This window comes from Arachis ipaensis, chromosome B8, assembly GCF_059453495.1.
Source record: "Arachis ipaensis isolate K30076 ecotype BB chromosome B8, ASM5945349v1, whole genome shotgun sequence".
NCBI lineage: Eukaryota > Viridiplantae > Streptophyta > Magnoliopsida > Fabales > Fabaceae > Arachis > Arachis ipaensis.
This window is the reverse complement of record NC_142443.1, coordinates 16882009-16898845: the sequence shown is the minus strand read 5'-3', so window position 1 is coordinate 16898845 and position 16837 is coordinate 16882009. Positions and strand designations below refer to the sequence as shown.

The 16837-nt window shown below is 32.4% G+C and overlaps 2 protein-coding genes across 2 annotated transcripts; both read left to right on the top strand.

Annotated features, from left to right (window-relative positions):
- The first annotated feature begins 1849 nt into the window (after nt 1–1849).
- On the top strand, nt 1850–4480 carry LOC107610583 (uncharacterized). Its single transcript, XM_088495384.1, has 6 exons — nt 1850–2031; nt 2247–3337; nt 3518–3691; nt 3869–3986; nt 4069–4235; nt 4329–4480. The coding sequence occupies exons 1-6, from the start codon at nt 1850–1852 to the stop codon at nt 4478–4480; spliced, it is 1884 nt and encodes a 627-aa protein (XP_088351510.1).
- Nucleotides 4481–11363: 6883 nt separating this feature from the next.
- LOC110265744 (uncharacterized) lies at nt 11364–13241 on the top strand. Its single transcript, XM_021108961.2, has 3 exons — nt 11364–11446; nt 11538–12207; nt 13223–13241. The coding sequence occupies exons 1-3, from the start codon at nt 11407–11409 to the stop codon at nt 13239–13241; spliced, it is 729 nt and encodes a 242-aa protein (XP_020964620.1). The 5' UTR covers nt 11364–11406.
- Nucleotides 13242–16837: the final 3596 nt, after the last annotated feature.

Here is a 16837-nt window from a genome sequence, read left to right as displayed (position 1 = left end):
TAGTATACGATTCGTTAAAGCTGGCAAAGCAGGTCAAAGTTGCAGGACACAGCTGCGAGTGAGAGGTCTCTATTGGTTTTATTCTCCAAAGTTGGAGTGTAGGACATGTACCAACCACAAGTTACTTTTATGTTTCAGCATTTTTTTGTGTAAAAGCTGTGTGTAAAAGATTTTAACTTCTCAGTTCTCACCCTGTGATACTGTGTACGGCTCAATATCTTATTTCTTATCCTTCGTTACATTGTCCTAGTTTATCGTCTTCTTTTAATTTTGTCTTTTCTCTTCTCTTCCATATTGCTATTAATTGGATGGTGTCAAGTTCTGGGATCAGGGATGTCAAGAGATTAATTATCATTTAATTTATAATTTTTATCATACGTTAAGTTTTATTATTTTGGTAAAGAGTGATTGATAAATCTTTATATTATCATTTTATTAAATACGAGGTGTATATTAATATTAATATAGTCATTAAAATTAACTACTAAGATAAAAATATTAAAATATAAAAAATAAATTAAAAATACATGTATTTATATATAAATATATAATAATTAATTTTAGTGATTAATTTTAATATTTTTTTCAGTGTTCTCAGAGTCTGTGCTATGGTGCATGCTTTTTGCCGATGATATCGTCCTTATGGGAGAGTCAAGGGAAGACCTAAATAAGAAGTTGGAGTTATGGAGAGAAGCTCTAAAAGTGTATGGTTTGCGCATAAGCCGTAGCAAGACGGAATATATGGAATGTAAGTTAAGTCTGAGAAGGGAAAACCCCAATATAGAGGTGAAGATTGGAGAAAACATCCTACGAAAAGTTAAAAGTTTTAAGTATCTTGGGTGCATCATACAGGATAATGGAGAGATTGAATAGGATGTAAATTATAGGATCCAAGCAGGTTGGTCAAAATGGCGGAGTGCATCTGGTTTTATATGCGACCAAAAAGTGCCTTTAAAACTTAAAGGTAAATTCTATCGCACCGCTATAAGACCGGCTATGTTGTATGGTACGGAGTGTTGGGCGGCTAAAGGGGAGCACGAACATAAGCTGAGTGTGGCAAAGATGAAGATGTTGAGATGGATGAGTGGTCATACACGATTGGATAAAATAAGGAATGAAGATATAAGAGAGAGAGTTGGAGTAGCACCCATTGTGGAAAAGATGGTTGAATCGCGTCTCAGGTGGTTTGGACATGTGAGAAGAAGACCGATAGAACATCCAGTCAGGAGGGTGGATGAGATGGAAGATGGACAAAGGGCGAAAGGCAGAGAAAGACCTAAGAAGACCATCCATGAGGTGGTCAAACGAGATCTACATGTAAACGGTCTCTCTGTAGATATGATACATGACAGAGCATAATGGCGTCGTTTGATTCATGTAGCCGACCCCACTTAGTGAGACAAGGCTTTGTTGTTGTTGTTCTGAGAACCGGACCGACCCGGCTGGTCGGACCGAAAAACTGGCGAACCGGTGTCATAACCGGTCCGGGTGAGGCATCTAACCGAACAAGAAATCGAACCAGAATGACCCGAATTGAACCGGTCAGGTTTGATTAGAACCGGTGAACCGACAGGTTTTATTTAACCCGGACCGGTTCGAACTTTTTTTTTATTTTTTTCTGCGCTGGAAACGACGTCGTTTCTTAATTAAAAAAAAAAAACAAAAGCTGCTGTTGAAAGTGTAACCCTAGCCTCCATCCGTCTCATTCCCTCCATCCCTTGTTTCCCACTTTCCCTTCCCAAATGGTTTGGCCATGAGAAACCACCATGGCACCATGACTCCATGAGAGCTGACAGCTGAGAGATAGAGAGTCTGCTACTCACCACACCTCACCACCGCAACTAGAGCAATGCGCCACTCACCACCACCAAGAAGCACGTCCACGGTCCATCGAAGATTCAACATTCAAGTCGCCTCCTCGTCGCCTACTGACTCCTGGTCCACTGGTCGTCAGTCGTCAATCGCCAGTCGCCAGTCGCCACCTCCGGTCTCCCTCTTCTCTGCTCGTCCCTCCATCCCTCCAGGGTCCAGGTATGTATTTATTGCGAGAAGCCTATTAGGGATGGAGGAATTAACCGGGTTAAGCATCATTTGGCTGGAAAAGGCGGAGATATTGAGGCATGTCGAAAGGTGCCAGCTGTGGTGAGACACCAATTCAATCAAAACATTGAAGATCTTCGAACCAAGAAAAGGAAAACTCAAGAAGAATATGCAGAAAGTTATGGTGCTTGTGATGACGTTGAAAGTGAATTTGATGAGATTGAACGTAATGAGATGCGACAACAACAAGCATCAAGAATTCCAGCACCTAGCTCTAGAAAGGGAGTTGGAAAACAACTCAAGGGATTACAATCCTTTTTTCCACCTGCAGCAACACCTGGAGCTCAACCAAGTATTAAAAGTGTTCTCCAAAGCAAAGAAATTGTGGAGAAGTGTGATATTGCTATTACAAGATGGATGATGGATGCTTTTGTGCCATTCAATGCGGTTAATTCAGCTTATTATCAGCCGATGATCGATGCTATTGCAAACATGGGTGCAGGGTATAAAGGGCCAAATTACCAAAGAGTTCGTGGATATTTGTTGAGTAAATTGGTTGAAGATGTAAAGAAGATGATTGAAGGTTATCGTGTGATTTGGAAACAAATTGGATGTACTATCATGGCTGATGGATGGACTGATCGTTGTAGGCGTACTTTAATTAATTTCTTGGTTTATTGCCCTAAAGGAACTATTTTCCTAAAGTCAGTTGATGCTTCTCATATCTCGAAAACTGCTGAGGCTTTGTTTAAGTTGCTTAGGGATGTTGTGTTATTTGTTGGTCCTGAAAATGTTGTACATGTAGTGACGGATAATGCTGCAAATTACGTTGCTGCTGAAAGGTTGTTGGAATCGGAGTTTCCTAGATTGTATTGGTCTCCTTGTGTGGCACATTGTATTAATCTGATGTTGCAGGATATTGGGAAGTTCGTGGAAGTGACTGAAACTGTGTCACAAGCTTCAATGATTACGAAGTATATCTATAATCACTGCCATCCGTTGTACTTGATGAGACAATTCACAAGCGGCCGAAAAATACTTCGTCCAGCTCCAACTCGATTCGCCACTAATTTCATTGCTTTGCAAAGTATTTTGGCTCAAAAGGATGGATTGAGAGCTATGGTGACATCTAGAGAATGGACAAGTTCAACTTACTCTAAAGAAGCCAAAGCTAAAAAGTTTGTGGATCAAGTCTTAGATTCTAAATTTTGGAATCAATGCACTGATATTGTTAAGCTTACGGAGTCACTTGTTCATGTATTGCGTATTGTGGATAGTGAAGATAGAGCTGCAATGGGTTTCCTTTATCAAGCTATGTATAAGGCTAGGGAAGATATGGTAAAGAGGTTTCAAAAAAGAAAGAGGGTTGTTGAACCTTAATTGAAGATTTTAGATTCACGTTGGGATTCACAACTTAAAAGAAACCTTCATGCTGCTGGTTATTGGTTAAATCCAGCTTTTTGATTTAATTCTGCAGAATTTGACAAGCACAAAGAAACAATTTCTGGCCTACTAGATGTGATTGAGAGATATGCTTACGGTGATGCTGATTTGAATACTAAATTGACAAGTGAGAAGATAATCTTTAAGAATGCTGAAGGAGATTTTGGAAGACAGTCTGCAATACATGAGCAAAGCACAGTGATGCCTGGTAAATTTTTTATTAAAATTAGTCTTTTATGATTGTGATATGTTTAAGATTTGATTTTTATGATTGTGATTATTTTCTTTTTCTGTTAAGATCAATGGTGGGAATCTTATGGATGTCGAGCACCAAACTTGTAAAAGTTAGCGATTCGTGTTTTGAGCCAAACTTGTAGTTCTTCAGGTTGTGAGCGTAACTGGAGCATTTTCGAACACATTCACTCAAAGAAAAGGAATCGGTTAGAGCATCAAAAGCTTAATGATCTTGTTTATGTTCATTACAACTTAAGGCTACAACAAAGGTACTTTTTATTATTCTTTCTTGAAGGCATTATTTTAAATTTTTAGTCATAATAAGAATAATCAAGTTAATTGATAATATAGGAACCGAATGAGAAAGCAAAGTTATGATCCAATTTGTCTTGATGCATTTGAGGATCATTCAGAATGGATAATGGAAGATTCACAACCATTTTTAACTCCTGAAGAAGTTGATGCTTTACGGAATGATCTTGCAAATATGTCTCTTCAATCAGCTTTAGATGATTTGGGTATGCTTTTGTTAGGGATGATTTTGTAATGCTTTAACCAAATGTTTTGCCTTATTATTGATTATGATTTGTGAAACATTATTGAAATGCTAGATGAATTGAATCTGAAAGATGATCGAGATGATGGTGAAGTTAATAATACTTCTGCAGAAAATGCAAATCAGAATGAAACCAATCAAGATGTAGCTCCAGATTTGTCAGATGAAGAAAGATATCCACACTTTGAAGTTACTCCTTGGATATAATCCATGAATTGTTATTTTCATTGTGTTAAATTGAGTTGTTCATGTAATAGACTAATAGTACTAACAAATTTTATGTTTATTTTCGTATTACTACTTATTTTTAGGATTTGAGACTTAATGTTTATTAAAATATTATTGGAGATATGTTTTTTAACTGTTAATTTTTAAGTTTTTAGCTATTTTATACGTTTTACTTAGTGGGACTGGGTTAACCGGTTCAACCAGTGACCCACCGGTTGAACCAGTAACCCAATGACCTAGTAGCCTGAGTGCCTGACCGGTTCGATCACCGGTTCAGTTCTGACAACTATGATTTTTTTTTATAACCGATTGATTTTAATATGTAAATAGTATTTTTATTTATTAAAATTTTTTGTTTTAGAAAAACTCAATTCACTTTATCGAGGAGGACCATCTTAAATTTCAAATTATAATAATAATTCTTGAATAATAAGAGTACGGGAGCGAAAGTACGGGATCATGAAACAGCAATGGTTGCCGCTGCACAGATATCGCAGAGCAGTGATACTTTCGAACGGACAAGCATCTCGCGTCAAAGTTGCCTTTGATGATGACGTGAAATGTAGATATGGACTGGTGGGGCATTGTGGAGGCTGCGTGATGGAGGTCAGAAATGTTATTAGGGTGGAATGATAGGAATCGTATATAGCGTAAATGTCTTTAGGGATCCTAATTTTAAATCTCAAATTTTAAAACATAAAAATATTTAATTAATTAAAATTTTATTTTTAAAATTAATTTTATATTTTTTTAATTTGTTGTTCGTGTTGTTTAATATATGCGTTGCTTTTTTATATTTTCTCTATTTGATTATTAGACTAAAATAATTAAATTAATGAATAAAATTATTGGCCAAAAATAATAAATTATACTAGTTTTCTAGTAATTTTCTAAAAATAAAATATTAACTCAAAATATTAACTAATACAATAATATTAAGTGTACATAAAAATCAATCAATAATATAAAATAAATATTAAAAATAAATTAAACAAGAAAAGTCTCGCGTGAAATAGTTACGGTGGGTGACCAAAATACGAAGTTCTTCCATGCAAAGTTTCATGCTCGAAATAGACAGATTAGAGAAACTGAAGGACGAGAACGGACTGTACCGAACTGATGTGGAAGGTATTGGAGAGGTAGCTGAATCCTTTTTTAAGAAGGTCTTTTCTACTTCAAATCCTAAAAACCCCGAAGATGCTCTAGAAGGTTTGGAAAGGAAGGTAGATGATAAAATGAACCGCATACTCACTAGACCCATCACGGAGGAAGAGGTTAAAAAAGTTATTTTCTCTGTCAATCTTTTCTCAGCGCCAGGTGAGGATGGGTTCACAGCAAGATTTTTCCAATTCTATTGGGAGGTTATCAAGAATGAAGTCTTTCAAGCATGTGCTAGCTTTTTCTCTGGAGGTAAAATGCTTCGCTCCCTGAACCACACACAAATTTGTTTAATACCGAAGATTACATGTGTTGATTCTATGACTCAGATTCGACCTATTAGTCTGAGTACGGTATTTTATAAGGTAATTTCAAAGCTTCTGGCACATAGAATGTAGTTTTGTATGGATAAAATCATCAGTATGAATCAAAGTGCGTTTATTAAGGGTAGATTGATCAGTAATAATATACTTATAGCCCATGAATTTATGCACTATTTGAAGAACAAGAGGCAAGGTGATTTTGATATGACATTGAAGTTGGATATGAGTAAAGCCTATGACCGAGTTGAGTGAAATTTTGTTTGGGAAATGCTCAAGAGGATGGGATTTTTTCAGAAGTGGATTGACTGGATGCAGGAGTGTGTGACTACGATTTCCTACTCAGTTCTTGTGGATGGGTTCTCCCACGGATTTTTCAAGCCTACTAGGGGTCTTCGGCAGGGAGACCCCTTTTCTCCCTATCTATTTCTCATTTGTGTAGAGGGATTATCTCATCTGCTCCACAAGAGTGAACAGAGACATGAGTTTTCAGGTTTATGGTTAAACTGATGGTGTCCTACCATTAGTCACTTATTTTTTACAGATAATTCTATTCTATTTAGAAAAACCAACGCTCAAACATGTCAAAATATACTTCGACTACTTCAGGAGTATAGTTAGGGGTGGCAGTGGGGTGGGTAGGGGCGGATTTTTGCCCTACCCGACCCCGCCCCGCTGTCCTTTTACTCAGGTACTACCCGCCTCATCACTACCCGCGGGTAGTAAATTACAGTACCCTAACCCGCTCCTGCGGGTCCTCGTCCCACCCCTACCCGCCCTATAAAAATTTAATATTATTTTAATTTTTACATATTTATATATAAATTAAAACAAACACTTAAAATTCATAGATAAATTAAAATACAAACATAAAATTCATACAATGTCATTAGTTCAAATAACTTGAAATTAAAAAATAAATTACTGTTAGATCACTACAAATTCAACAATATAATAAAGAATTTACAATATTAGATATAAAATACTCTTCAATCCTTATTTTTTATCACTTTCTACATCATCATTATTAAAAATTTGCAAATCAAAATTTAAACCTGAAAATCAAAAGTGATAACAATTAAACAAAATTAAAAATACTTAGTAGAATTAAACAAAATAAAAATACAAACAAACAAAAATAATTCAAGTAATATATAATGACAATAAACAGCATATTAGTCTTCTTTACAAAGTTGAAACAAATAATAACACACCACACTTCTGTAAAAGATTAAACAAAGCATATAAATTATAGTATAAGACTTTAAATTATTAGAACGAATAATTATTAAGACTCATTTGTCAATAATAATTTATAAGCATGATTAGGGAGTGATTTAAGATTATTATTCATAAGCACATGACTCAGATAAATAGAACAATAATAATTCATAAGCACATGATTTGTCAATAATAATTTGGATTATTCTAGAATGAAAATATGATTGTACAAGAAATAATGAATTTCTGCCAAGAGATAATAAGCACAAGATAACTATCAAATAAGCACATGATTTGTTGAAATAAATTTTTTCTTTGATTCTCAATCAATGAAAAAATCATGTCGCCTTAAGAAAGACTCTATATTTCACTTGGATTACTCATTTTTTCACTGTCACCTTGGCCATGTTTTTCTACAAATTACTTTTTTCTAAACTACGGTTTTGATTAGAAGCCAAATTAGAATACTATCCCATTGACCTTTTAAATTATAAACTGATTTGAATACTATATGTTAATTGACCACATTAGTTTGTTTTTCTTATTTGTTAAGTTAGCTTTTCTATTTTCGGTGCTAACAGTTATTAATAAAGAAAAAGTGAAAAGGTTCTTCGTCCGTGTGGGTAGAGACATTCCTCTCTCCCTCTTTGTTCTGAAGAGTGAAAGTGAAACAAAAATCCTAGGACAACTATAAAATTTTTTTATATATTTTTATATTTAATAATATATATAATATACTCCAGGGCGGCTAGGGGCGGGTTCACCTTAGCCCCGACCCCGCCTCGCCCCGACAAAACTTGCCCCGCACCCGGGGTGGGTAATAACCCGCCCCAACCGGGTAGGGGCGGGTCGGGTACCCGCGGGTTCGGGTACTCCTGCCACCCCTAAGTATAGTGAGATTAGTGGTCAAGTTACTAACCTGAACAAATCTTCGATTTTCTTTAGTCAGAACACGCCTGAGGAGCTGAGGAATGAGATTGCTGAGATTTTGCAAGTTTCACATGTTGGTTCACAGGATAAATATCTAGGCCTCCCTGCAGTTGTGAACAGATAAAAAAACACTATCTTTAACTATATTGAAGTTAAGGTAACCAAGAAACTTAATCAATGGAAGCGATCATTGTTATCGGCTAGTAGTAGAAAAGTTCTTATTAAGGCTGTGGGTTCTGTTGTGTCTATATATACCCTAAGCTGCTTCAAACTGCCAGAGTCACTCATAGACAACATACAAAGAAAAATGATACAGTTCTGGTGGGGTCAGAGGGTGAACGAAAGAAAGCTTCAATAGATTAAGTGGGACACTGTGTGGAGAAATAAAAATTAGGAAGGATTGTGTTTCAAGGACTTAGAAGCCTTTAATTTGGCAATGTTGGAAAAGCAAAGTTGGAGGATACTAAAGAAAACTAATTCTTTGCTGCACCGAGTTTACAAGGCCAAGTACTTTTTCTATTCTCCTTTCATGAATGCTCAGATTGGTCAGAACTCCTCTTCGGCTTGGAAGAACATTCTTGAAGGCAGAAATGTGCTCGAAAAAGGTTTGGAATGGCAAATTGGACAAGGTACTCAGGTCCGTATCTATGAGAATGTCTGGAGAAACAATAAAGACAGAATTCAGAGAGAATCGATGAATATTTTAAATAATAACCTAACATGGGTCAATCAGCTAATGCTTCCTAATGACACATGACACTTTCACAGATACAGTAGCTCAAAACATCTTGCAAACTCCTAGAACTGGTGATTGGTGAACAAGATAAGCTTATATGGGGGAAGGAAAAAAAATGCTCTTACTCAGTAAATACCGGTTATCAGATTAACTTCCAATTCTTCCATCCAGCTTAGGAGTACCTTCCAAAAATTTTTCTTTGTAAAAAAGAATCTGCAAGTTAGAATCCCCACAACCCCATCAAATTGCCCCAAATGTCAAATTGAGGAAGAAATTGTTTTGCACTGTTTAATTACATGCCAACACTCAACTCAAGTATGGTCAAAAATTGGAATTGCTAATATACCTGAAAATTATGACTGAGTTGTAGAAATCGTGGTCTTGAATATGAAGAATATGGGTTCAGGCAATAGTGATATTCATAGGAAATGTCTCGCTACAATAACCCTCTGACAAATTTGGATAACTCAAAACCTAAAGGTGTTTAAAGACAAAAACTCCTTAAGTTTGGAGACTGCTCAAGCTGTCATTAGAGCCAGAGACGAGTTTTGCGGAGTTACCTTCTGCTAATTCTTAATTTTAATTCCTTTTTTTTAAGTTTTTTTCAGTACTCTTTAGTCAATGAATTGTTTGTTTTGGCGAGTGCCACCTCTTCAATTCTGTTGTCCTTTTGAGGACTAACCCAATTTTTTCATTTAATAAAATAACTGTGATACGTGATTCAAATGTTCGTGATATGAAGAGTTCAAGAGTTATTTAGAAGATATTTTAGTTTATATTTTTAGAATATTTTATTTAATATATTTTGATTTTGTTTATTTAATTACTAGATTGGGCCTTATGTTTATGGGCTTTAGGTTTTCTTTGTTTTAACCTAATAAGAGGTTATAAATACCTCCTTAGCTATTGTAGTCATAGAATAGAATTTTTAGAGGTTTCAAAACCCCTTTTTTGGTTTCGTGATGAAACCATGGTGTGGACAATTGAGGTTGAGGAGTCCCTCTCTTGTTACATCGGGAAATTGAGTAGAAGGTTGAGGAGTCCCTTCGATTCAATTTTCAAATTATGGCGTTGACAAGTTAGGTTGAGGAGTCCCTTTCTTGTTGCGTCAAGAAATTGGGTAGAAAGTAGAGTGATTCTCTTTGTACTCAATTTCAACTTATCTTTTTTGTTTCTATTTTAATTTCAATGTATCTTTTTATTCAATTTGAATCCTTATTTTCTTGTTTATTTTTTTATTTTCGTATCATTTGGTATCAGAGCTCAGGTATTAGATTAATTCTTATTAATCTATATTTGTTCTTCTTTTATCATAAAAAAAAGAGTCCAGTGTTTGTCGCGTCTTTCTTTTTGTTCTTGTGTTCTTGTTTTCGTTTGCGTTTCATTATTGTAAAAAAAAAAAAAGAAGAAGCATAAAGTGAAAAAAAAAAAAACAAAAAAAGAAGAAAAAAATAAAAAAAAATGAAATTATCTTCCTTATAATTATTGTCCTTTTTATATATTATTTTTTTCCACCTACAAGATTCGAGGACGCATCTTTTTGAAGAGGAGGAGAATGATACGTGATTCAAATGTTCGTGATATGAAGAGTTCAAGAGTTATTTAGAAGATATTTTAGTTTATATTTTTAGAATATTTTATTTAATGTATTTTGATTTTGTTTATTTAATTACTAGATTGGGCCTTATGTTTATGGGCTTTAGGTTTTCTTTGTTTTAACCTAATAAGAGGTTATAAATACCTCCTTAGCTATTGTAGTCATAGAATAGAATTTTTAGAGGTTTCAAAACCCCTTTTTTGGTTTCGTGATGAAACCATGGTGTGGACAATTGAGGTTGAGGAGTCCCTCTCTTATTACATCGGGAAATTGAGTAGAAGGTTGAGGAGTCCCTTCGATTCAATTTTCAAATTATGGCGTTGACAAGTTAGGTTGAGGAGTCCCTTTCTTGTTGCGTCAAGAAATTGGGTAGAAAGTAGAGTGATTCTCTTTGTACTCAATTTCAACTTATCTTTTTTGTTTCTATTTTAATTTCAATGTATCTTTTTATTCAATTTGAATCCTTATTTTCTTGTTTATTTTTTTATTTTCGTATCAAACTGTTTTTGAGAAAAAAAAAACAATACTCCTTAGTTAATGAATTGTTTGTTTTGGCGAGTGCCACCTCTTAAATTCTGTTGTCCTTTTGAGGACTAACCCAATTTTTTCATTTAATAAAATAACTGTTTTTGAGAAAAAAAAAAAAACAATACATAAAATTATTTAGAGTGTATACGTAACATTTTTTAACTAATTAAAAATTGTTAATCTCTGATATTTTTCATAAACTAAAAATGATTAATATTCCTAATTAAACTTTTTCCGTACATAATATTGGCATGGCCGCGTATTCGAACGAGTCTTGACTCTTAGACTAAGATGCACATGCCAACCGTCTCTTAATATCACGCCATTCTCCACTCCAACTCGCATCGAATACCGCTCTCTCTCTCTTCTTCTTCTTCTTCGTCTTGGTTCCCATCAACACATTCCCTCATTCCCCATGGATCGTACGAGCTATCCGTGCAGTTGCGGACGGAATCGTAAGTCATTTCATTTATTCACACTACTAACAAGTAACGATTCTCTCTATATACCTACATTACCCACTTGTTTCTCCTTGAAATTAAACAGCAAGCATGTGCTACGCTTTCATAGCCGCCTGTGAGAGCCGCCTACGCGTCCAAGAGATCATCCATAAACCAGAAAACCAACGGAACTTGGTCGAACTCGACGTCCACGATCTGGTCAAATCGGTCAAAGATTTCGACGACGTATTCTGGGCCCTCCAGTACATGGGCACAGTGGGAGTCAGATCCCGACCTTTATCCCCAACCGGAGATGCACTACCCGGCTCCGAATGGACCGGCCGGTTCAAAATCAAAGGCATCAGAAGAATCCCAACTACTAAAATCGACCAAGTGAAGAGCTACATCCAGGAGCATTGCGGCGTGTTAGTTACGTTTCCTATCAACCAAGATTTTTATTCACGTTCCGTTGCGATGCCTTATGAACGTGATAAAAGCACCGCAGATCTAGGGTTCCATAATGTGTGTTTGGTTGGGTTTGAGGATAGGAAAAGAGCTTGGATGTTTCAGAATAGTTTTGGTGCTAACTGGGGAGATGAGGGTTATGGAAAGATTAGGTATGATCGTGTTGTGCAGTATGTAGTGCCAATATTCATGGATGAAGAGATTCTACCTAGCTATGATAATGTTCAGCTTCCTAATGATCCTGCTCCGCCTCCTGTTGCTTCAACTTCATCAAGCTCTTGTGATCCTGAAGAGCACCAAACCCGAAGAAGGTATGTCTACTGTAACTGCCACGTTATCATCTAACTTTTGTTAATTAACAATTTAATCGTTATCATAAATGCATGTAATATGGATAAATGACTTGTTATCTTTTCTTCCTATTATCATACTGCTGATGCGATTTTATTGATTCCATTTTCTAGTTTCTCTTCTCAAATTAAAACTAACCAATTTTTGTTATCCATTTGAATAATTTTCTCGGTTAAAAAATAAAATAAAAAACTAACAATAAGAGAAATGTCAAGGCCAACAACTTTTATGATTTGTATAGCTATCAAATAACAATTGGTGTGAAATTTTATGAAATGACTCATTTTTTTTGGTTAAATGCTGGTTAAAATTTAAAAAAGTTGCTAGTTCGTAGACTTTTATTTGTTGTTTAACTTAATTTTAATATATATTTTATACTAATATTTATTTTAGGAGATAATTTTAATATATAAATAATATTTTTACTTAATCAAACAAAGCAACAATAATAAGTAATAGTTCAAATGGCATAAACTCCCCATACTAAATTAAGAGGTTGCGAGTTCGAATTTCCTATCTTTCCAAATTTTTGCTAATGAACAACAAGGACCTTTAATTTCAAAAAAGTTTGTCTATTTTTTTCAATAAATGATTGACATTAGATATTAAGGTAGGTGATATGGTAATAAATGAGAGAGAATTTATTCGGGAAAGAGAAACATTAACTAAAACTTAAAAATCAGAATTAAATTTATTATAAAAAAATATATGTGTATTACATATGATTTTGGTGTTAATTTTGTATATCCCATTACAACAATACATGCTTACTATCGCTGGTATGTGAAAATTAAAATATTGATACTTGGTTTGATAATTTACTATGTGTATAGATTGGCATTTATTTTTTATTATGCACCCATTATCGGGTTTTGTTTAACTATGTTATGTTATTTTATTTGTCCTGTTGTGTGTTATGGATACATGCATTGTGTAGTGCTGAGTGTAAAACTCACTTTGATCTTATATTTTCAGATTTGGACGTCGACACTAGTTGTATTCCACAAGTTCTTGGTAGTTCTATACTTCTATTAATATGTGTTTAATAGAACTCCTGTTGTTAAATTTTAGTCGTGCTACATGTTAGTTTGACGACTGCTGTTAATTACATATTAAGAATTTGGATTTATGTAAACCTATATTAAACTAGACATGCTATATATTTTAAGATAGGATCCCGCTAGGGAGACAATAATGGATAATATAGACTTTAGTAGTTTATTATAAACTAGTCGTGCTAAATGTTAGTTTATCAGCACAATTTATCCACTTTGCAATTATTAAACCCGAAAAGCGGATAGCCAATTTACCATCATAGAACAAAAACAATACAACTAAAAAAATTTCTAATTATAATTTTATTTGATTTTTTTCTCTTCCCAAAAGAGGTTAATACATTAGGTAATCATCATGGCATGCAAGTCATAGCAAGTTTTAGAGTACGCCTAACTAGCAAGTTCATTGAGATATACATGAAGCAGGTAACAAAAAAAATTAAATCCGTGAACGACGGAAAAATGCAACATGTATTCAGGATTAGCCGATTAGGATCTTTCATTTTAGAGTGAATATCCAATCCGGTCTTTAGATAATTTTGTTTTAAGAATTACGAAGCTTTAAAAAAAAATTTTTTTTTTAGTCTTTGATATTTAATTTCGTTAGTTTTTTTTTATCAATTATCTCTTTTCAAAACATACTTACGTAACATATTAATCATTAATATATTTTTATTTAATTTTTATAAATAAAACTAATTTAAAAATCACTAATATTTCTTAGTTTTATACAATAAATTTAGCTAGTTTAGTTAATGTATTTGAAAAAATAATAAAAAATAAGAATAAAAATCAAATAACCTTGACAATTATCCTTAAAAAGATAACGAGACTTCCAAATCAACCGTTTAACATGATATATAGGCTTATTCTATTAATATAGAAAAAAATATTAATAAAAGAATTAATCATTTTTATAAAAATAAATATCAAAGATCAAAAATAATATTTTTTTATTAAAAATTTTGTTATCTTTTGAAATAATTGTCAAGGCCATTTATAATTTTATCTCTTCATTTTTATTATCCGATTAATGAAATTTGGAAATGGTTGTTAGAATTTTTTTTATCTTATTTTACTCCAAATAAATATAAAATTTATAAAAAAAGGTATTTGAAACCTAAATAGAAGTTGCACATTTTTATACTAAACACAAAAATAAAGTGAATTATTGTGAACTTTTATTTACTCTTATATACTCATCTTCTCTACACTTACATTTCAATTGATTTTTTTTTTAATTATTAAACATCGATTTATGTTTACAAATAGCCCTACATACGTACTTACATAATAATGACAATATATATACGTATCATCCACGTATATATATAGTATATGTTAAAGCTGGCAAAGCAGGTCAAAGTTGCAGGACACAGCTGGTAGTGAGAGGTCTCTATTGGTTTTATTCACCAAAGTTGGAATGTAGAACATGTGCCAAGCACACCTTACTTTTATGTTTCAGCATTTCTTTGTGTACAAGATTTTAACTTTCCACCCCTTGATACTGTGCATTTCTCTATTTCTTATCCGTCCTTATATTATCCTAGTTTCTCTTCTTTTAATTTTGTCTTTTCTCTTCTCTTCCATGTTGCTATTAATTGGATGGTTCAAGTTCAGGGGATGTTATAAAAGGGAACAAGTGTACTGTCCAAAAAAGGGGAAAAGAATTGAGATATAATAAAATTATTGTCTCTTTTAAGTTTTATTATATAGATTTATTGAAAAATATATTAATATATTTAAGTAATTTTTTATCTAAATATATTAATTCTTAAATGAATTTAAAAAATAAAAATGATACTTAATTTAACATTGAATATAAAATTAGTCTCTTGGTATCACATCTCGACTAATGAAAGTATTATTGTTCTCGTTTGGGCGGTGAATAAAATCACAATTGATTTGATTATAGAAGGTTGTTGTTGCATCACCCCAAATAGTGTTATTTGTAGCATGTTCACTGCTAGAAGGAAAATGGAATTGCTTTTAGGACGGGGGTAGGCTGTTTTTTTTATATGGAAAAAAATTTAGAGTAACACTTTGAAATGAATCTGCTGAGAGTAATTGAATTCATATGATATTAAAGCAAAATGCAAGTTATAATTTGTGTAAAATAATTTTTTTTTACCTGCAAAATGCAGGTTATAATTTACTTTTTTATTTTATTTTGATACCATCAAAATGCAGGTAATGTTCTGCAGGTCTTTTATTATTTTTATGCCGCTTGCAAAAATGCTTGCATTTTTTTTTAATTTATAACATAGGTTGCTTTTTGAAAAAATGTAAGTTGTGTTTTGAATAATTTAAATATTATAATCCAAGAATTTTGTCTATAAATATTATTGTTATTTTTTTTTATGTTTGTAAAATTTTTTGTGATAATTAATAGTGTCAAAAAAATTAGGTAAAATTAAAACTATAGAAGATATTGCAAATTTATAAGTATATTAAAATTAAAAGAATAAATTGAATATTTACTCATTTAAAACAATAATAATAATAATTAAATTATATTTTTGTTCAGAACATAGGTACATATTAAGATTTTAACTATTGAAACCTTTATATAAAATAAAATGATTACACTCTAGTTATACATACTTTGTCATTAAAAAATAATTAATTTTTCAATTAAAAAATTAATTAAAATGATATTTTTATTCTTATATTTATTAGTTTTTTCACTTCTTTTCTTTTTTAATACTATAATTTCATGTACTCTTTGTCGTCACGAACCACCTGCTGATTAGCCATTTTACCGTTGTCGACCACTTTAAATTCTAAACCCTAATCCTAAAACTTACCCTAAATTTTATATTTGAAAATCTAAATCCTTTAAAACTAAAAATTAAAAAATTAACTAATATTCGACTGATAAAACCTTCTTTGTCTATGTAATTTTAATAAGTAATCATTTAAATTGGTACTTAAAAAATTTTAAATAAGACACTTTAATTTTTAATAAATTTTTATTACATTAAAAGTTCTCCAGATAAATTAGTTCTTTTTAAAAAAAAAATTCATTTATCTTATAAAGATATTCGTTGAGAATTAAATTGTCCTATAATAAATTTGTTAAGAGATTTATTTATATAATACATATATTAAAATTTTTTTGAAAGTTATAGTAGATTAGTGAGACTAATTTATCTGATAAATATAATTTTTAAAATAATAAAAAATATATATATATTAAAAATTAAAGTATCTGATCTAAAATTTATTAAAAAATAATTTGGATATAATATTGCAATATCTATATTTTTTATAATAAACATTATTTTAACACCATTACACCAGTCTTCTTTTAATAATTGAACACAATTTTTTTATTAATTAAAAAATAATTGAAATACACAATTAAATAATAATTATATTTTTACATAGATATCAAGAGTATTTGCAGAATAAATAATTTATTTTTGTTTAGGCATATACTCGATTCTAAATTTATAATGATTTTCATTGGCATGGCCGCATACCAAATCACGCCGTTCTCCACTTCAAGTCCCATCCATTTTAATACTTTTCA